The sequence below is a fragment of the Carassius auratus genome, chromosome 34 (genome assembly GCF_003368295.1).
Source record: "Carassius auratus strain Wakin chromosome 34, ASM336829v1, whole genome shotgun sequence".
Classification (NCBI taxonomy): domain Eukaryota; kingdom Metazoa; phylum Chordata; class Actinopteri; order Cypriniformes; family Cyprinidae; genus Carassius; species Carassius auratus.
Genome location: NC_039276.1, coordinates 24,511,516 through 24,534,282, shown reverse-complemented (window position 1 = coordinate 24,534,282; position 22,767 = coordinate 24,511,516). Strand labels below are relative to the sequence as shown.

Genomic DNA, 22,767 nt, shown 5'->3' with positions numbered 1-22,767 from the left:
CTGTACTGCTGACCAACATGGATTTGAGCAATAAAAATTCTTTATAAAATCCTTGTGTCTGAAGGATGTATCCACAATACTTCCCTCACCCTCATTCACAATTCCTTACTGTACTCAACTAATATAGTCCACAGGACGAGTGAATGAAAATGAGTGAATTTGAACACTGAGCATGTTCTGACGAGACATGGAAATTCATTTAGCAACGCACTTAAAGGGGTCATATGATGCAATTTCAAATTTTCCTTTCTCTTTGGAGTGTTACAAGCTCTTGGTGCATAAAGAAGATCCACTATATGGGAAGATTTGCATAACGCCACCCAGATGTTCACGAAAAGAAAGAAGGCGTACCTTTTATTCTTGCTGCAGTATTGTTGTTGCCGCCTCCGTCATGTCGTATAGACGCTGTGTGTTTCACTGTGAAAGAGAAATTAAAAGTTAAATGTACATATAAGGAATAGCTCAATGACCAATTTGTAACTTATTAGGTCAATTAGCGACATGATTGGGTATAAAAAGAGCCTCTCAGAGTGGCAGTGTGTCTCAGAAGTCAAGATGGGCAGAGGATCACCAATTCCCCCAATGCTGTGGCGAAAAATAGAGGCGCAATATCAGAAAGCGGTTTCTCAGAGAAAAATTGCAAAGAGTTTGAAGCTATCATCATCTACAGTGCATAATACCATCGAAAGATTCAAAGAATCTGGAACAATCTCTGTGCATAAGGGTCAAGGCCGGGAAACAACACTGGATGCCTGTGATATTCGGGCCCTTAGACAGCACAGCATCACATACAGGAATGCTACTGTAATGGAAATCACAATATGGGCTCAGGAATACTTCCAGAAAACACTGTCGGTGAACACAATCCACCGTGCCATTCGCAGTTGCTGGCTAAAACTCAAAAAAGCCATATCTAAACATGATTCAGAAGCGCAGGTATTTTCTCTGGGCCAAGGCTCGTTAAAAATGGACTGTGGCAAAGTGGAAAACTGTTCTGTGGTCAGACAAATCAAAGTTAGAAATTCTTTTGAAAATGTTTTAAAAAAACATATGCTCCCATCCAGACGTCGCCTCTTTCAGTTAACAACTTGTATTTTCCAACATGACAGTGCCAGACCACATACTGCATCAATTACAACATCATAGCTGCGTAGAAGAAGGATCCGGGTACTGAAATGGGCAGCATGCATGCAGTCCAGATCTTTCACCCATAGAAAACATGTGGCACATCATAAAGAGGAAGATGCGACAAAGAACACCTAAGACCAAAACCTAAATCGCAATAATATCACCATAAATATCAGTATTGCAATTTTACTGTTATAATCTAAATTAAAATATTATTCATGAACTATTTACAGTGAAATATTAAAAGTTTTTTGCATAATTTTTATATTACTATTTGGGAGTAATTATTATTTTATTTTGTATCCGTATTAAAATATTATCGAAATTGTGCAGCCCTACAAACAAGCCATCTTTATTCTTTATTTTTTTTATTAGAAATGATCAGAAAAATTGCAATTAGTTTAGAAAATATTCGGACAAAATCTAATGGAACGAGTTTATTATCAGATGATTGATCACACTGTAAACGGCTTTACTCACATGATGTGGGTGTTCGGTGAATAAAAATACTGCATTCTGCTCCCAGCATTGCTAATGCCACTGATACATAAACCAGAATTAGCTTTAATTCATCATTTCAACACTATTAAGTTGGATGGGCTTTCAGTGACAAGGCAGGACTTCACATACTGCCCTCTTCCCCATAAAGAAACAAACCCCATAGCGAATATTTACACATTGATGTTTTAATATTTACAAGTACTCCAAGAAAGTAAAATATGAAACATTTCACTTCAGTGAGGTAGGTCACTTTTAAGGCTGAGGTGAAACTTCAACCAAAATCCATGATATTACAGTTTGTAAATACAGAAGAATGGTATCAAATACCTCAAATGTCTATATTTTGCTGCAAAATTTCACTTTTAAACCACGAACACCTGTGATGGACAGCTGATGTGCACTAGAATACATGTACAGTACATATAGTAAGAGAAAACTGACCTATTAATATAGTTTCATATTTCTGTGATTTGCACATAAAGGCAGGAATCAGAATTCAAGACCACCAATATTATATTATATAAATACAGAACTTCCCAAAAAGGCAGCAAAAGTCATTTTTTCTCACTTAAATTTCAGTCCATGCCAGTAAAGACATAGCAGCCTTCCAGGTGAAGTCATTTAAAAATTTTGTGAGGCCACAAAAAAGATTTAAGAGCTCTTAAAAGCCACTGTAAATACAAATAGTAGTCACCCACAAACCAGCCAAGGGGGATCGAATCTCTGACCCCACACTGTCTTTTATCTGTTCTTCTTCTCGTCTTGACCGAGTCCATTTGTTTCATGACCATCCAGGTGGAGATGCCGAGTGTATTTACGAATCAGAGCCCCAGGCAGCAGAGCAACACAGGCAATAAGCAGTAGTTTTAACACCACACTCCAGGAGAACAAGTCATCCAGAGAGGAGATTTGAGACAGCATTGATCCCGTCTGGACGCAGATGATGTTGTATGGCATCAGGCCTGAAAGAAAATACAGATGTTTCAAATAAATGCTAGAAATAATGTTCTGAAATATCCTCTGCTGCCATTTAACTGAGTTTACCAATGAAGACAGCCATGATGAAAAGAGTGACTGGAATATTCAGTATCGGGGAGGTCATGTTTAAGAACCAGTTTGGACTCATGGGAAAGAATCTCAGGAACAGCAGAAAAAAGAACAAGCTACTTCTGTTTTCCTCAACCTGGAAAAGAGTAAACATGAACTTGAGTGACGATACTTTCACTTTTGTACTTTCTGACATCTTAGAAGACAAGATAAGTTGATGTACCTTCTTTTGCAGGATGGCGATCTTGTCAGGGAAGAGTCTCACAATGTGCTGCTTGCCAAATGCCTGGGACATGAGGAAACAGAGAGTGGCACCCACTGTGGTGAGGACACAGGCCAGGAGAAGACCATACCATGTCCCGAACAAAGCACCAGCCAAGATGTTCTGGGGGGAAAAAATGATGAAAGTTGAAAGTATAAACTGGTGCATGCATATTGTACATAATCCTCCTGCTAATATTAAAAACATAAAACCTGTAGTGCAGCTACTAGAGCAAAAAAATAAAATATGAGAAATCATCAACAGTTTCTCCCTTTGTGTTGGGTCAATTTGACCCACGTTTTTGTTCAAATTTAACTTAATTGACAAAATAAAACATTTTGTAGTGACTGCACACTGAGGTGCAAATGACTACAGCTGAGCAAAGTATAAACAGTATTTAACATTATTTGTTGTAAAGTATTACTACAGTATTTGTACTTGTTGGATTTTATATTGAACAGCCTCTGCTTTTTTATGTTTGGTTCTCAAACCTTTGGTAATGTAAACTGCATTTCTCACACTTCTTTTCAGTTCTGCAACAGAAGAGTTTTTTTGTCTGCTGTTTCCATGTTGTTTGTCAAATATAGAAATATATAGAAATGCTTATATACTAACTAAGAAAGAGGAACCCGGTATTGCAAAAGCCTGCTTGTAGAGGTAGGCACTGCAGAAGAGTAACAGCACATATCCTGTGTGCTCTGTCTTATAAAACTGCAACAGCTCTGCCATCTCTTTCAGTTCATCCAGATCTGATGGGAACTTCATCCTGGACCAAAATAAAATCACATGACATGCACACTGGTAAACTTGAGGGACGTATCTCTGCTGATTATGCATCTGGTTCAAAGACACTATTATGGTAGATGAAGAATTGCTCATTTGCAAGGTTTAAACATACAACTTCGACATTAAACCAACTCATCATCAGACAAAAGAAGAAAGTCTTCAGGTTAAAATAAATTAAGAGACTGGGCTTCTCTAATATGAGTGGTAGGCAGGGCATCACAGACGATAGTAGGAGTAGTTTAGGAATAAAAGTCTGCATGAACACTGTAGCAACACAAGATCTGATTTCACTGCCAAAGGACAGATGACAGCTGGAGACAAGGACGAGACAGAGAGCATCCATTTTGGAAATGTTTCACACATATGTTTTTTTACACTTTGATACATCCTCAAAATGTTTAGTACAAAATTGAAAAATCAGCTGTGAGAGCTGCAAATAGCAAAAGACAGATGGTAGTCATTACACATATGCAGGAGAAAAGCACACCTGGAGGCTGAAGTCTCCATTTCACTTGGGTTGTCTCCATCATTAGATTTTCTCGTCTCTCCTTCAGGGTCTTGCTCAGGCAGCCGGGGACCAGGGGGGATGTAAAAGGACAGTAAATAAAGGTAAAGAGTAGCCGTCAATAAAACAGCAATGAGACCAACTAGCGAACGCATGTCTGAGTTACTAGAGAGCGCAGATACCGCATGACCAAATCACTGCGGATCACTTCCGGGAGAGAAATTACGAATCCTACGCACTGAGCTATAATAGAAAACAATATCCGTGATCCTACGTAAGAGACGGACAAGCTTATAGATGTTAATTAGTCTAGGCTACAGTTCAGAGAAGCTGATTGGTACGATTGACATGCCTGACCACGTGATCTATTTAATATTCAAAAGCCAGACCCTCGCTTAGCCAGTTTACTGAAAATTATCAACATTTGGCCAGAGAACAATAACATATCAGGGAAAGCTGAATATTATATTTAACTATTAATAATATGCATTCTCTAAAACCTATACAAAAATATTACAGTATTGCAGTTTTTTGCAATGCATAACATGTTGTAACATGTCTAAAATATACATAATCATGTAGCCTACTCAAAATAGAAAATATTATTTATCCGTCATGTTATTGTGACCTATTCATTTCAGGTTTTTAAGTAATTATTACCTTTTTTCACACAAATTACAATGATGAAACTGTCAAATTATAATGCAAGAAAATTATTTATTGGGTAGAACACCTCAAAAAAGTTTAAACATGAACTCAAACATTCTCAGCAACAGAGAGAGAGGTTGTGGGGGGCTCGGTAGGCTTAGTCTGAGTCACAGTTGTAGCAAGTGCAGTCCTTGTGTGCCCAGGCTTTACAGGACCATCACTGGAGCCAGACCTCCCTTGACCTGGAGAAGCTTTCCAAGCACACAATGCAGAATTCATTTTCATCATCAGATGAGTCCTGAATTTTCTGCTTCTTCAGTTTGGATTTTTTGTTGTTGCTGAAATCTATTTTTCTTTTAGCTACAGACCTGATTTTCTCGGCCTCCAGTTGTTTTTTCATGGGATTATCTGTAAGGACAGCGGTTTCCCTTATTTTCCTGCTCTTTGTCGGGCTAGCTTTTGAGTGTGGACAGATGGACATGGGTGAAAAAATTGTGTCCATAGAAGAGGAAGATGGCTCAGGCTCAGTCTTGGACAGCACACATGGTGTGATGGGATGATGCTCTAAGTAGCATGGAGGATGCCACCGTTAACACATTGGGTGAAGGAGTTGTAGAGGAAGATGGAAAATCTGGTGTCACTGCTGGCATTGGACGGTCTGTAACTAGGGATGGTCCAGTATCCAACACTGGAAAGTATCTTTGACCTCTGGCTCCTCTTGTGGAATCGGTTCAGGGTCACATGGCAAATGCCATATGATTTGGCCAATCCTCTGACTGACTTTCCCTGTCTGATTTCATCGGAAGCACTTTCCAGCACAGGAGATGGGACACCCCTGTCTGTCTTCCTCTTTCTGATATTTGGCATGCTGTTTATCACACTGACTATCTTTATATAAAAACGATAATTACCTTAAAATGTGATTTGATGACATTTTACATTTAATTTGCAATGCACATTGCACATTTGTCTTTCACAAGTCCTTGACCACAGTAGAATTGGTAATTTCGCACTCGGGGGTGGAAGTGCTCTCTCCTGCGGTGACCAGATGTTATTTGAGTAACTTTAGCTTTATTTTGGCAAAGCAATGTTTTATACTCATAGTTGTCATGGAAGACACGTAGGACATGCAACTTCCTCACAGGTGCATCTAAAAAACAATTTGAATATCATGGAAAAGGTCTTTATTTTTTGCAATTTAATTAAAAAAGCAAAGTTTCTTATATTCTTGAATCACTGCACACAAACTGAAATATTTCAAGATATTTTTATTTAATTCTCATAGTTTGGACTTACAGCTTAGGAAAATTTAAAATTAAGTCAAAGGCAAAGTGTCCTTGAAATGCCCTTTTTTTAAAGTTAATGAGGAATAGTGATTTGATCGTGTCCATCTGCTCTTTCTCCTGCAGTGCGTAATGCCATTGCAAAGAGCATGGAGCGTGCCCTGAGTGTCCCAAAGGTCACGGCCGTGGTCATCTGTGGAGAGAATGGAAGTTTTTGTTAAGGATAGACTGTTAAGATAAACATCCACCAAAAGCTTTTTTTTTTTAGTCTTTCAGTGAAATGCTTGCTCTTGCTGAGTTATGTAAAGGCTGAAAAACAACTACACAACTTTTAAAATCTAAACAGACTTTAAAACATTAGGCGAAAGAAAAACTGCCAATACTAAACAACTGAGGATCAGACACTGCCAGACTTTAAACTTGTTCAAACTCATCTATTGTGTATTCAAACCTTAAGAAGACCATCTAATATCTGATGATGAGGTGTTCTTCTGCAGGTGCAGACATCAAAGTTTGCTGGACCTTTAAAAGGGCCTATATTGGAACCCTTGTTGGATGCTGCATGAGAGTAAAGCGCTTTTTTGTGTAGCCTACAGCAATACACAATTAAAGCGCTCTATAAATGCCTCATTCATTCATTCATTCATTCATTTTAGCAAGTACTACATTTAATCTGATAACTGACATATATGATAAAAAAAAAATGAAAGCAATAGAGCGCTTCATAGTGTTTTCAGTAATAAATAACATTTCCCCACTAGGTGTCAGCATTATACATTGTTTCTGAATGATTTGCCTTAGGCTTACAGCAATAGTTTATTTAAAATGAAAATTGTGTCATTATTTACTCACCCTTATGTCATTGCAAACATATGTTCTATATATATATATATATATATATATATATATATATATATATATATATATATATATATATATATATATATATATATATATACTGGAAGAACACAAATAGAAAGAAGAATTTTCACAGTGCCATTTTGACAACATTTATATTGATGATTGATTGATTTGTGGGCACATGTGAACATTTTCTTCTGGTAAAATAACAGTATGCAAGATTTGAAGCGCTATGAGGATGAGTAATTTATATTTCTGTGTTAACCAATCCTTTAACTAATAAGTAATCAGATTTCAGTTGTTTTAAGATTGTGATGGGATTTTCCTCACCCGTTTTCATGTTATATTAAGCAGACAAATAATCAATAAAAAAATCACTCAGTTTCTCTACCAACAGCTGCGTTATTGTTTGATATTGCAGGCCACCATATGTCTGCCCCCGAGACCCGGAGGCTCAGGTCACAGAACAGAATGCTTGTGAGATGGCTGTGGAGTTTGCCATGAGAGTTGTAGGTATGTCATGAACTGGCAAAGAGAAATACACTCAACAGTAAAGGGAAGATAAATCATTTGTCACAGCAAAAAAAATGGAATTAATGTTTCATATCCCAGTCATTCTTTGCTTTTTAAATATTTTTCAAGAAGTGAGAAGGAACAAACTATTTTAGAATATTAATTGTGACCCCTTATTGGAGAATGATTTGAACAAATTACATTTTTTATGAATGTTTTTTTTTTCATAGTAACAGTCAAGTTCTTGAGTATAAAAAATATTATATTCCCTTTTATGATAAGATGGTCTTTATATTACCTCAAACTAGTTCAAAAACATGCAAAATGCTACTGATTTTACTCAGGGACTAGACTCTTTATTGTTTATACTGTCGCTTGGAGGGTGTTTAATCGTGCTCGGGCTGAAAAAGTGATTAGAGACTCTCTCTGCAGCTTCTGAAAAAATGAATGCCAATTCTTCACCTTCTGCTTGACCCTCATTTCCTCCAGTAATGAAAAATCATATGAGAGCAATTAAATCATTGAACGGATTACTGGACTCTGAAATATTTCTGACAAATTATTCAGCTTTTCTAGGTCTAGAGTAAGTGCAGCTGTTCGTTGTACTCTACACGCCACAAATTCTCTCTTAGACTGAGGGAGGCAGATCCCATGTAATGTGAATGTTTTGAGTGACACTCTTAGGGAGAGATCAGGGTTCATCTAGAGTCAGGATAAGCTGTAGAGGGAGATTAAAGACTGGCCACAACTAATGCTGCACTGTAATCACATGCTGAGCAAAGATCAACCCCACCAAATCCTCATGACAGTCATCCAAATGGAACTGTGGAGCTGCTATGGTGGACAACAGCCAAATGTGCCTGATTTACTAATTAATGGTAAATAACTAGTGTAAATGGTTCAAAATAATCAAATCTGTCAGAATGTAAAAGCGCGCGTACACACACACACACACACACACACACACACACACTGAAGACTGGAGTAAAATTAATCTCAGGAATAAATCTAATTTCTTAAAAGTATCTATTACAATAGAAACCAGTTGTTTTAATTTGTAATAATAGTTCACAAAATGACTTTTTTAGTGTATGTTTCATCAAATATATCCAGCCTTAACATTTTATGCTTTTGATTCAGTTACATAATCCACAATGCTTCCTGAGCAGTTTGTTTACTCATGCAAGAATGTAAATGTCTTTTTACTGATTTCAGATTATTTATTTATTTGCCTCAAATCAATGCTGAAATGTTATTATTCATCTTGTAGCTCTTGAAGAATTAGTTTAAAATCCCTTTTCACGATGATTGGGAAAAAAATACTTGCAGAACCAAGATTATTTACTCATTTTTATTTTTTATTATTATTTATTTATTTAACAGGGAACCATGTAAAAAGGATTCGGAAGTGGCATATTCATATTTCCTAAACACTTTTTGTAGTCTTGCTCTCTGCTCTCATACAGTTGCTACAGAGATTCATCTTGTTTTCCAGTTGCAGAAACATCAGGATCTTACCCAGCCCTACAGGATTTACAATAAATCACAGCATTAGTGATTCAGGTCCTGCCCACAGCATCACAGATTAACCACAGATACATCTGTTATAGTGCAGTAGTGTGCACACTAGACATCAAACTGAACACTCCTTATGTGTTACTTTAAAGGAATTACTCATAGCCATTGTATAGTATAGTATTAGTATAGCATTGTCCGCAGGCCTGCAGAGTTTTGCATCAACCCTAATCAAACACACCTGAACAAGCAAATCAAGGTGAGTTTTTATTAAGGTTGAAGCTAAACTCTGTAGGGCTGCAGGACCGGAGTTTGACACCCATGGTAATGTACAATGAAAATGCCACTATGATCATTCACAGGTAAACACAACCTTAGTTAATCAAGTTTAGTGAAATAGCTATATGCAGTATTTGCACCTCTGAAATTTGAAGAATTATTAAATCATGCCCTTTTTTACTCATTCCTATCAATATTGATTGCTTAAAACAGGACAGTTCAGAAAGCAGACAGAACTGTCAGGTTCTGGTTTTGCTGGCCCTTTAAGGATCATCGGTGTGACCCAGATTCCAGAGAGAAAGATGAATCTAATGCAGTTAGAAACTATATTGAATCAAGCACCGCCCTGAATAATCCTTTTTGTGAGGCAGGAAATCAAAGTTAGAACTTCTGGTAAATTCAGAAAAATGCAGTTTTGAAGGGCTGTTGTGTGTGTGTGTGTGTGTGAGTTGGTTTGTTGTCCCAGTGTATATATGAGGAAGTGTGAATGAGTGTATGTCAGACTGAATATGACTAAAGGCAGGTCTAGTGTTTGTGTCTGACACACTGTGCTTTGGTTATACACTTTCAGACTTTCAGAAATTCAATTCAGATTTTAGCAAGTGATATAAATTACCATAAGGATTTTGAAGTATTGGTAGATGAACTTGTTGACAGATTCAGTACTGTATGATTTTTGTGTAACTGTATATAGATCATTACCACTTTCCATTGTTAATCAATTATCTGTAAGTCAAATCGGGAACAGGCAAAAGGTTCAGGACTGTCCACCCAGCACTGTATCTTTAACAGACAAACCACTGTCTTCCTGAAGAGTGAGCCAGGCCTGGGCTCTTCAGTACTGCTTCTTTGCTCAGTGGACTGCTGGTAAATGGACTTAACCCAGTGGAGCGCAATGGATCAACAGCAAATCCAGAGAGATCCAAAGTGCAGCCGTCACAGGTATCCAAAGAGAACATCTTTATGTGTATGAATGAACAAGACCAGAGTTATTGTTGTCAACTAAAACTATAAAAAAATTAAGGTTAATTTAAATAAAGCTGAAAACTTAATCTTGGCAACTGACTGCAATAAGTTGAAACACTGAAATCACTAAATGGACATTAAAACTAAATTAAAACTTTAATATGAACAAATGATAATTCAGTAGTATATTTAAATAATAAGATGACACCTTCGCTAAACATTCACTATAAATTACAATTAAAATGTAAAACTAAAAGCTAATCAAAATCTTAATAAAAACTATGATAGTATATTAAAAAAAAATGCTAAAATAACACTGGATGGTATAGAGTTTTAGTTCACAGAAATTTGATAAAATATCATTATTTACTTAACTTAACTTACATTTATTTTAATTTATTTAACCCAAAGTGACTTTAAAGCATACATTTGATTAGTGTGCCACCTGTTAATTGAAATCATTGATGTTGTCATTCTCTCAACAATATTAAAGTTAAATTATTATTATTATGATTTTTTTATTAAAAACCTCATTGTCTTATTCTTGTTGAATATTCTCATCTTGGACCACTTTATACAGTTATTGACTGTTAGTGTGCTAATGTTGATTTTCAGCAGTGTTGAAAACATCTGTTTGCTTGAAGTTTGAGACAAGCAGAGCTGTTCTCTTATCACAGAGGAAGGATGCTGGCACTGTGCAAACCATCATGCATGGAATTCTGGAAGTTTTGTGCTCTGCTCAGTTTCACCATCTGCCAGTTGACAAGTATAATTGTGACTGTGGTTTTGAATTGGTGGTTTTGTTTTACTCTGTACTGATCATCAATTTGTCACTCTTTAAGGTCTGGGCACTATGGGAAGGGGCATTGCTGTGTGTCTGGCAGCACGTGTGGGAATTTCTGTCATTACTATCGAGTCAGAAAATAAACTCTTGGAGACTGGCAGGCTGATGGTGATTGGCATGCTGGAGAGAGGTGTTAAAAGACGGGAAGTGAGTGCCTCTCTCAATTTCCTCAAATTCACCCTCAGCTTACAGGACCTGAAGGATGTGGACCTTGTAATTGAAGTGGTCTTTGAAGAAATGGCACTTAAGAAGCGTGTTTTCCAAGAATTGTCCAAGGTGTGTAGACCAGCCACCCAGCACCAACACGTCTGGTCTGGATGTGGATGCACTGGCTGGTGTGACGGACGGACCACAACTGGTGGTTGGGATGCACTTCTTCTCACCTGCACATGTCATGAAGCTCCTAGAAGTTGTCTGTGGGCCTAGTTCCTCAAGTGAAACTATTGCTACAGCAATGAACCTTGGGAAGAGGATGGGAAAGGTGAGTGTTGCTGTTGGAAACTGCCTTAGCTTTGTGGGAAACCGCATGCTAAAGTCTTTCACAGATCAAGCCACCTTCCTTCGACAAGGCTCTGGAGGACTTTGGTTTTGCGATGGGAGTCTTTAGGATTTAGGATGCCTGACCTTGCAGGCCTTGATGTTGGTTGGAGAGTCTGGAAGGAAGCTTGTTTGACCGGGCCTGGTGTTGACCCCAAAATATCCCCCACATAGGTTCCAAGGACGTAACTGTCCCATTCTAGATATGGTCTGTGAACAAGGCAGGTTTGGCCAGAAGACTGGTTGTGGTTGGTACATGTATGACAAACATGGAGGCACAAACACAAAATGTGACCCACTCATCCAGGACCTCCTCGAGACATACAGGAGCAGGTATGGCATTCAACCACACAACATCTCAGATCAGGAAATAATCAAGAGATGCCTTTTCACCCTGGCCAACGAGGGCTTCCATATCCTGGAAGACGGCATAGGTGTCTGACCCGAGGATATTGATGTCATCTATCTGTTCGGTTATGGGTTTCCAAGGCATCGAGGTGGGCCCATGTTCTACGCCAGCGTGGTGGGCCTGGAAAGAATGCTGGAGAGGTTGGAGCATTACCACAAAACCCATCTTAATGCACCTCATTTGGATCCCAGTCCATTGTTGAAAAAACTTGTGGATTGTGACAGTCCTCCTGTGCAAAATGGAGAGAGCATATCAAAACGATGCACAGCCATCTCTAAAAGCACCATACACAACACACAAAATCCTTAACCTAAAGACTTAACCCTGTCTCATCGCTCTCATTGTTATGTCTCCCTGAAGAGGTTCTAATATACTGTATTGTATTTTTAGCATTTTTTAGAAGAAGATGTCTTTAGTTTTGGCAGAGAGCCAAACAAATTACTCTGTTTCATTTTTGCACTATGGTCTCATGGCCCATTGGTGTTTCATTTACCCTGCTTTCAAAATGTATTGGAAAAGTGGCATTTTATCTTTATAGAATTCTTGGAAGAAAGGTTTCTCAGATAGTTGCAACTGGCCATTCAGGTTCACAATGACTTACATTCTGTGTACACTACCATACTTTTGAAAGAAGTTAATTATACTAACCAAAGCTCAATTATTTGATCAGCCATACAGTAAAACATGAATACTGTTACAATTAAAAATAACGTTCCCATTTATTTATTTATTTATTTTTTAATTGTAAGTCATTTCTGTGATGGGATGGCAAAGCTAAATATTTTAGCAGCCACTATCAGTTATCTGTGTCACATGATCCTTCGGGAATCATTCTTAGGCTGATTTGATCAAGAAACATTTCGTATTATCAATGTTGTAAACAGTTTTTTGTGGAAACTGTGATGCATATTTTTTTTTTTTGATAAACATAAAGTTATTTGAAAAATCTTTTGTATTTACTGTCACTATTTTAATTAATATAACGCGTTCTTGCTAACTTGAGGTCTTATTTTCTTACCAAAATCTTACTGACCCCAAAATATTGAACAGTTGTATATACGATGAATGATGCTTTATATTATTTATATGGCTGTGCTTTCAGTTTGAGGGAAAACCTTTGAATTAATCTGACTTTGAGGATCTATGTGGAATAAGCTTGTCTGTGAGGTGTAGAGTATGATGTGATCTGTGCTTTGCTGCAAGGCATAAGTTCATTGCTATTGCTTCTGTGCTGCTACCCAAATAAGATTGAGGCTGTTTAATTAAACATCGCTAAACCCCTGTGTTCACCCCTTTGAACCAAAAGATGGTGTTGAAAACTATGAAAACCAATTAATTTGTACATATAGAGAGAGAGCTAAGAATTTTGCACTCACCAATATACCAAGGATAAGTCTAATTAATATAATAATAATAATAATAATACATTACATTGGAAAATATTTCTAAAGTATTTTCTTAAACATACACATTACAATAAAATCATGTAAATGAGAAAACCTTTATAATGGCTCTCAGGAGAATACAGCGCCGTCTGCTGGTCACGTGTCGTCTCTGCCGCCGTGTGCAGTATAATATGTGTCCGCGTGCGCGAGCAGCTCTCAGTCCCGGAGCAGCATCCGTCGTGGCAGCAGCAGAAGCACGAGGAGCGCCACCGGGGTTACGGTGCACAGGAGTTTCAATCTCCGCTGCTTTGCTGAGCGCTTTGCTGAGCTTTTCCTATTCAAATAGCGAACGCTCCAGGACCCTTCACATGAATGATTGCTCCTCAACATATACCGTTGTTTTAACTTGTTAATTTGACATTCCTCTGGAAATCTACGAAAGCCAAAGGATTATCCGCATCCAGAAGCCGTTTCGTCAGTTTAATATGGAAAAATGTCATTCTTCATATTCGTTACGGCTGCAGGGATTTTAATACAGTTGTTGTGGCAAGTTTAATCCAGATGTTGTGTGATGGCAGGATATCACCAGCTTTAAGTGCTCAGCCCTCATTAAGGTATGCAAAACCAAACTATAAAATACTTGTGTGGTTCTTATTATTCTTATTAAGAACAGTCTGCCGTTCTTCATTTATTTTTAATACAGTAACATTTTACATAGCATAATGATATGACATTGTAATATTATATAATGCTAAATTTGAGATTATGGATGTGGTATGGATACTGCCATAGAAAGTGTCCTATAAACATTTTATTCAATTTATTCCTTATTATTTTAGACTAAAACTTTCATATTTGTAATGCATTTTAAATTTGTAGGTAACACTCTTAACAGTGTATTTTCATCCCTTGCCTCTTCTCTTACAGTTACCATGGCTTACACCGGAGCTCAGAAGACTTTGAAGAGCGATAAGTTAGATGAAGCTCAAGCTCTGGCCAAAAGCTGTGCAGGCAGGCCGGACTTTCTCCCCTGTGATGGACTGTCCGTCTGCGCGACACACAGCCACGGAAAGTGTTTCAAACTGCACTGGTGCTGCCATTTGGGCTGGTGTCACTGTAAGTGGTCAACTTCAGACATGCAAATATATTCTGTTCCAATCTATTCTATTCTAAATACATCACCTCATAATACAAAAAGTATCCTCTACTCTGAAATGGGTAGTAAAATAAATATCATACACACACACACACACACACACACACACACACACACATAACTAAAAAAACTAGGTTATAGTAAATACATGTACAATATTTAATTTCTTCACTATTTAAATGAATCTAGGATTTTAAATATGACATTTATTTGATAAATACTATGTGGTGTTTTTATGATCGCACAACCTATTTTCGGTATTCACTGTCACAGTTGCTTTGGAAACATTTATGTGCTTGTGCTGTCATCAGAAACTGCTGTCTGGTGTCGCTTGGATGCTTTTTAAGCATTATATGACTTCAGATGTACCTGAGCAAAAGCTTGAGAATTTCTTAGTAAGCAAGATTTGTCAGCCATGAATATCTCCCCTGCAAATCTAGTGTGAGGGTTAACCTTACCCCACCTGAACCTTGAAGCCACCTCTATATTCTCCAGCCGTTAGCTTGACGTGACCCTGAATCCACCAGTCATCAGCGTATACACAGGAAGCAGCTGCTCCGCTCCTTTAGCAGGATGTGTTCTTCTTCTAGCTCACGTCCCTCTCACTGAGTTCAACTCCTGAGTGACTGTAAAAGCTTTCATTGTGTTTTAAGGAGGTAAATGTCAGTGTGAGGCCTTTAGAACGGTGTGAACTGATCAAACTATATTTAATACCCTATCATGACACTTCCGTCAAGGGAACTGAACTTTATTGGGTTCAGCCGTCAAATAATAAAGGAATATTATCCCCGGTGTCCCTCAAGAGTAGTTTTTTATTTTTATTTTTTATTGACCTCATCCTTTTCTAGCTTATTTCGGATGAAACACTGAGCAGATACTGGCCAGTCCTATGTTTGTGATTACTTCTACAAGAAGAAAGTGTACTCTATTTATTTGAGCAATAATATATTGTCTGTTTTAATCATCAATTCCCACTCTCTGCACAATGTAATACTGGTCTACAAGTTCAGTTATGCATCTTCTATTTTATGACTAATTAATCATTATTTGCACGCATTATGATAATGTAATAGTTTTTACCTTTCGTTAATGTACCTTTACCTTTCAAAATAATGAACTTGGACTAAAGAATGGTGGGAGACACTTATCTGTGCACATGATGACAGCTTTAAACTAACATCATTGCAATAGAGACAAAGAATTATGTTAATGCGTGCTCATGGGCCAGCAGCACACTTGCCCTTGATATAACTACTGACTGGTGCGCCATTGTGAGAAGCACTAAATGTATCATAAAATTACAAACACAGAATGCTCACCCCATATATATTGTTTAGAATGCCTGTTCTGTTAAATAATTCATGGCTGGAGATCCTGTTGCATAGCTGTGTTGCAGACCTTTGAAATCACACCTAGCACAAATGGTGACTGCTATTCACAACCCCACGATTAGCTCATTAGCAGGTGGTGGAGCACTGTTATTTTACAACAGATCTTCAAATCCTTCGCTAAATTGGAGAGGTACACTACAGTTTAAAAGCTTGGCGTAAGATTTTGTTTTTCGGAAAGAAATGAATACTTTTATTCCACAAGGATGCATTAAACTGATCAAAAGTGTCAGTAAAGAAATGTTCAATCCTACCAAAGATTTCTGTTTCAAATAAATGCTGTTGTTTTGAACTTTGAAATCAGCATATTAGAATGATTTCTGAAGGGTAATGTGACACTGAAGACTGGAGTAATGTCTGCTGAAAATTTTGCTTTGCATCACAGGATAGAAAACCATTCATTTTAAATTGTAATAATATTTCACAGTATTATTATATTTACTGTATTTTTTTATCAAATAAATGCAGCCTTGGTGAGCATAAGACAAGTTTCTTTTAAAATCTTACTGAATCTTACTGACCCCACTGAATAAATATTGAGTTTGTGCTCAATGGCAAAAAAAAAGTAAATCCTCTAAATCCTTCCGTATGCAATTCTGTTTCTAGTGTAGAAACCGTCTTTATTGTGTCTTACCTCTTCTTAGGGTGCAATGAGAGCCCCAATGGGACATTGCTATGCTATAATGTACATTGTGATGATTTACTCTACTACTCAAGATACCATCAGCTTTGCTCATCTGTGCTTGGGTTTGCAAGCATCCAGTTGTACTCTGAGCAAACCCAGGGCTGTGGTGAGAGAGCAGAAGCTGTAAGAGTGGCGTCTGTGCTTCAGGTGTGTACGTGCTGCTCAGTGATGTTATTTGGCCGTGTGTGAAACTAGAGAATGAAGCGTTATGTTTCTGGCGCTGTGCCTGCAGCTCCAGCTATGATACACTGATTTCCTCTGTGAGCTCTGTTCTGGCTTGGAGATCTGGTCCTTTGTCCAACAGATTTATAAAAACAAAGAACCGAAAGAAGTCTGTAAATAAATGGCAAACTGTACAAGTGGAGCCTCTATTGTTGATTGCACATGAGAAAAGTACAGCAAAATTATTATTGTTATTATTGTTGTTATTCACCACCCCTGCAATTTGCTTCATTTGCACTTTTCACAGGACAAGTTTGGAATCACATTAGAATGTAATGAGTTTGTTTTGCTTTTGTAATTTCTTTGTTATCATTGCTTTTGTTGGCAAGATATGTTTATTAAATGGTTAGTTCACCCAAAAAGGAAAATTCTATCAATAATTCCTGAAATAATTCCATTCCAAACCCGTAAGACCACAAAGAAAACAAAAATAGCAACTTTATTCCACAATTTCTTCCCTTACATGTTGCGTTGACATGAGCACCACAACACATGCATGAGTTAAGATCTAGTCAGGAATATATCACTGAAGTCATATCAAATCTCAGGGCTGCAATAATTAAATGCTTATACACTTAAAGGGGGGGTGAAATGCTATTTCATGCATACTGAGTTTTTTACACTGTTAAAGAGCTGGATTCCCATACTAAACATGGACAAAGTTTAAAAAATTAAGTTGTACATTTGAAGGAGTATTTTGTTCCCAAAATACTCCTTCCGGTTTGTCACAAGTTTCGGAAAGTTTTTTTCGAGTATGGCTCTGTGTGACGTTAGATGGAGGCCCAGTTTGACGCCGGATTTGCGTATCGTTTATTTCTTAAGGATGATGCAATCCCAACGAAAAAGGTGAGGCGGTGAGTAAAACTGCTTCAAATATCTCTGCCTCCTTGTTAGTGCGTCCCCTCCCATGACAGAGACCCGGGTTCGAGCCCCGCTCGGAGCGAGTCGTTTCTGCTGCTGCTCTCGTTCAGTTTCAGCCTCGGGATCTGATTCTGGATCATAAATAAACGGCTGAATCTGACTGTTAGCCATGGTTTGTTTTGGATGATGGGTTTTCCCTCACGGTAATGTCACAGCTTCCACATGCTCTCAACGCAAAAGCCTATTCGCGCTCGTGATTCTTTAGCTCCGCCCACACGTCACGGCTCCAGCCGGTCGTGTTTTTCCGGGAAAAATCGGTACAGACTATCTTTCTCTTATGAATATAATAGTAGTACTACTCTATATGTACTCAAGATTAACAGGATATTGAGTGAAAACGAGCATTTCACCCCCCCTTTAAAAAGGTACAAAGTTGTCACTGGGACAGAACTCTAAAGTACAAAATCCTTTGTACCTACATCTTTGTACCTTATTTACTCCTAAATGGAACATATTTATGGTGGCTGAGAGAGCTCAATTGGCTGCAACTAAAGAAAACACCAACAAATAGAAAAGCAGGTCCAAGAAAACATCTTCATTAATTTGACAGCACATGCTGCAAATATTCAAAATACAGAAATGTGCTTCATATACACACGACGTGACCAAATAAATAAAAGCATTGTAGCGCAGACCACAGAAAAGGGAAACTTGTAAAAACTGGTTTGAAAGGTTTTTAAAAGGTAAACCATTCTTGTCTCTGTTTAAACTATAAAAACATAATTTGTGAAAATGGTAACGACATGTGTATTACATGTTCAAGTCTATAGGTATGTACTAGTTCTTTTTTTACAAAGTGGCATCGCCATCTACTTGGCCTGGCATGCAAAATACAACGTTTTATTAATTTTTGCTGCTCTGTGTGATAAGGGAGTTATTTGTTACTTGGAATTCTTTGGAATAATTGAATAATATAGTATATTAATATTATTATTATTATTATATTTTTTATTACACTTTAATACACAAATTCTGGATAAGCTACTCTCATGCTGTTTTAAAATGTAGTTTAGTTATGCTACTTTTAGTTAGTTAAAACCTGGCACGATCATCTGTTTGCAGCCCCAAACACAAGATATTTGACAGCTGCTGTCTTATACTTGTCCCCTATAAATAAATTCTTGGGAAGTAAATGGGATGGATGGGGCTACTGTCATATGTTATCTCTGTAGATCTGACTTCTTTATAATTCAGAGGATGCTTTTTTGAAAAAGAAAGACGGAGATTGAGCATGTGAAAGACTCTTAGACAAAGAGACATGAGACAAGAGACTTTCTGTGAAAGGCCATGAGCGAGTGAGTGGATGTTTATCTGGGCCTTAGATAACGGGGATTAGTGTCGTCAAAGCTGTCCTGATCACACCCCAGCTGAATTCTACCAGATGTGTGGAATCGAATGAAACCAGCTGTATGGTGCTTTCTGTCCCACCCTCTCTGGACTTTTCTTTTTTACGATTTTTCAACAAGGGGCCTGCTGAAACACAAAATGAAAAATGGGACAAAAAATATACCCCTTGATCAAACTTTTGATAAACAGTAGTTCTCTCAAATTGCCATCTGTAATATTCACAATATGATTCAAAGGGGCCATTCATGAAAACCAACATTTTTCTTTTCAATTTTTATAGGTATTTAAGAAAAAGCTGCAAAGAGGGGTGATTGACATCAAAACCATGAGCACATTTACATATGACCACCAGAATTCAGGGTGAAAATTTTAATAAAACACTTCCAGCTCTAAAGTTTTAAATCTGAAAATGTACTTTAATGGTAAACAGTGCAGAAAGCTGTCCGGCCAATCATGTAAAAAGTATTCAAACAAATTTATGATACATCTTCATTATTTACAGCTATTTTTGTATTTCATGCTGATTTGATTGTATAATTAATAATTAACCGACAGATCAATAGAGGTCATTTATGTGTAGAAGTATTAAAGCTACAGTAACAGAGATTCAACAAAAAGAAAACGAAAATGAAAACATAAAATGGAATCTGGATTCTTTTGGTGCAAGAAATGTTGCCTTACATTCTTAGTTGTTTATGATGAATATAAATTGCTACAAAATTACATACGCCCCATTAATTCATTCTGAAAGACGTATTGCTGAACTGTAATGTCACCACAGTGGATAATTTTTATTCTGAATGTACACAGGTTTTTATTATGAAATGAAATATGCTTCAGTGAATTACATTTGACAATTTTAGATTTTTGATCTCTCTTTTCTGACAGCAGATCCAGAGATAACTAGCAAAAGTGGTGTGTCCCAGTAGTTTTCATCGGCATGTAGATGCACGCCACAGGTTTTTGGATAAATGTCTCTGTGTGAGATACTGATATTTGTTTTAATGAAAACAAAACAGATTGATTTGTAAATGATGATGACATTCAGACCAGAGGACTGGCACTAATACTGCAGTGCACTGCAAGAAACTACATAATGAAGCATCCTGTGAGTTTTAATGAAATGCAACGTGCCCCTTTTTCTGGATGCCTCAGTTATACTTAAAGGAACAGTTCACCCAAAAATAAACCACCAAACCATTCAAGATTTAGATGAGTTTGTTTATCCGTTGGAACAGATTTAGAGAAATTTAGCATTACATCACCTGTACACCAATGGATCCTCTGTAGTGAATGGGTGCCGTCAGAATGAGAGTCCAAACAGCTGATGAAAACATCACAATAATCCACAAGTGATCAACATGTCTCCACTCCATTAATTATCATACTGTTAAGTGAAAAGCTTCATATTAGTAAGAAACAAATCCATCACTTCAAATGAGTCATATATACATAATATTGCTATCTCAAGCGAAAAAGTCACCTCATATGAATCGAGAGAAACATGCATGGATCAAGCATGCCTTAATAGTTTATTTGTTTCTGGACTGGAGTCATGTGATGTTTTCATCAGCTGTTTGGAGTCTCATTCTGACGGCACCCATTCACTGCAGAGGATCCACTGGTGAGCAAGTGATGTAATGCTAAATTTTCAAAATCTGTTCCAAAGGAAAAACTAACTCATCAACATGATGTCTTGAGGGTGGGTACATTTTCAGCAGATTTTCATTTTTTCAGCAAATTAAACCATTCCTTTAAAGCTTTGCTACCTAAATATTCCCAAAGCCTCAGTTACTGCTTGCTCCAGTCTTGTTGAGGTAATAAAACTGTGATGCACAAATTAGTATGTGCTTTCTGTGACATCAAGGTACTAATCTCCTTTTACTCTGTCTGTACAGGTAAATATGTCTACCAGCCCATGACCAATGTCGCTCAGCTACCCAGCACACCTGTGCCGGCTGCTCCATCTGACTGCCCCGACACCATCGATCTGTCCATCTCACTGACTGAGCGATTCCTCCGCATCTCCCCCTGTTTCCTGCCTCCACCTTGTCCCGAATCTCCCAAATACTGCAACATTGCCGAACTGTTCATCGATGACTACATTGTCAAACGCATCAACGGCAAGATGTGCTACGTTCAGCGACCCCCAGTTCACACGGAGGCCCCTCCCACCCCGCCTCAGATAAAACCCGCCTCTCCGACACCACAGAAACAACACACTGAAGACAAGGAGACTGTTGAGGAGACTGTTAAAGGACCAAAAATGGGCCACTGCTCTTCGCCCTCCAGCTCCGAGGACTCAGGGATCAATGCGTTGGGAGGACACTATCTGGAGTCCTGTGAGGAAGAGTCTGAGGAAGAGGATGGACTTAGCACAGATGGACATTCCAGTCCAGGAAGTCTATGGGACCAGGATGAATGCACCCTACTGTCCCCTTCCAAATCCATTGTGGAGATTGTTGAAAATATCGAAACTACAGTGTGATATTTGTGTGGTCTCTCTATCTTTGTCTGACAAGATAAGCTCATTGTGTTAAAAGAAATATTGTATGTAGAGAAAAATGCTTTACCCATAAAGACACTGCTATATTTACATTTGTCTTTAATCTCTACACTTATTTTTACACCCCAGATTGTTGTAAATTTGATGTTGATCGCAGTCCTTGATTATAAACCTGCACTATGGAAGACTTTTTGGATAGAAGTAAACCAAATACCATTACTGAGCGAGAATCAGAAATGTGTTCCTGGCTAACCTCAGTTCACTATAGTATGTCACAGTAAACTGTGGGTAATTTATGCTAAATAAATTGGGGAATTGGGGCTAATTTATTCTAAATGAATTATTTTATAGTCATGTTAGTAAATAGAAAATATGTCAGGCTACTTATGGTGGCATAGCTGCTATTTTTTTCACATTTTTCAGATATTCATCTTGTACGATTTTTTCTTAGTATTAAATCTTTGAGTAGCTAGTAAGATATGGTGATAACATTCAACCATGTAACCTCAAACAATCAGAATGATCTGTGAAGAAGAGCAGTGTTGACTCACAACCAAAACTCTGTAAGCTTGCAATTTTATGTTTCCATCACTGATGGCGATAGAGAGGTTAACATTTTGTCGTGCAGGTTTGAGGAGAACAACAAAGAAATGACACTTCTTCACCTAAATCTTCTTTGCCACATTATAACTATCCAGCTGACCAGTGCAGAAAGTAAAATTCCCTTCTCAGAGAACATTTCATTCTCAATGAAGGAGTTGTTTTTCGTGTGTTTAGAGTGATCAGTGAGCAGAGTCTCAGTGATACTGAAAACTGGCATCCGGTCAACCATCATCAAAGAGGAGGTCAGGGCTTAAAATATGCCATTTTTTATATTCTTTAAAAAGAGCAGAGTAACATACAAGGCAAGTTATATTTATACAGTACAATATGTTTGTTCCCTGGAAATCAAACACATAACCGTGCTATTGTTAACACTATACTCTACCAACAGAGCTATGGTAGCAGGTGCAATGAAGACATATTGGTCTTTCTTTAATCTGTCATGTTGCTTCTACAATATTTAGCTGGGT

General features: G+C 37.7%; 2 protein-coding genes and 1 pseudogene across 2 annotated transcripts; 2 read left to right on the top strand and 1 right to left on the bottom strand.

Moving 5' to 3' along the window:
- Positions 1 to 1,537: 1,537 nt before the first annotated feature.
- Positions 1,538 to 4,551, bottom strand: LOC113053598 (transmembrane protein 41A-A-like). Its single transcript, XM_026218732.1, has 5 exons — positions 4,212 to 4,551; positions 3,554 to 3,704; positions 2,900 to 3,061; positions 2,674 to 2,812; positions 1,538 to 2,591 (listed from the first exon to the last, which is right to left on the bottom strand). Exons 1-5 carry the CDS (start codon positions 4,382 to 4,384, stop codon positions 2,371 to 2,373), a joined length of 846 nt encoding a protein of 281 aa, XP_026074517.1. The 5' UTR covers positions 4,385 to 4,551; the 3' UTR covers positions 1,538 to 2,370.
- Positions 4,552 to 9,397: 4,846 nt separating this feature from the next.
- On the top strand, positions 9,398 to 12,750 carry LOC113052855 (peroxisomal bifunctional enzyme-like; annotated as a pseudogene).
- A 929-nt stretch (positions 12,751 to 13,679) lies between these two features.
- Positions 13,680 to 22,006, top strand: LOC113053597 (UPF0524 protein C3orf70 homolog B). Its single transcript, XM_026218730.1, has 3 exons — positions 13,680 to 14,083; positions 14,397 to 14,585; positions 21,087 to 22,006. Exons 2-3 carry the CDS (start codon positions 14,402 to 14,404, stop codon positions 21,674 to 21,676), a joined length of 774 nt encoding a protein of 257 aa, XP_026074515.1. The 5' UTR covers positions 13,680 to 14,083; positions 14,397 to 14,401; the 3' UTR covers positions 21,677 to 22,006.
- The last annotated feature ends 761 nt before the right edge of the window (positions 22,007 to 22,767 follow it).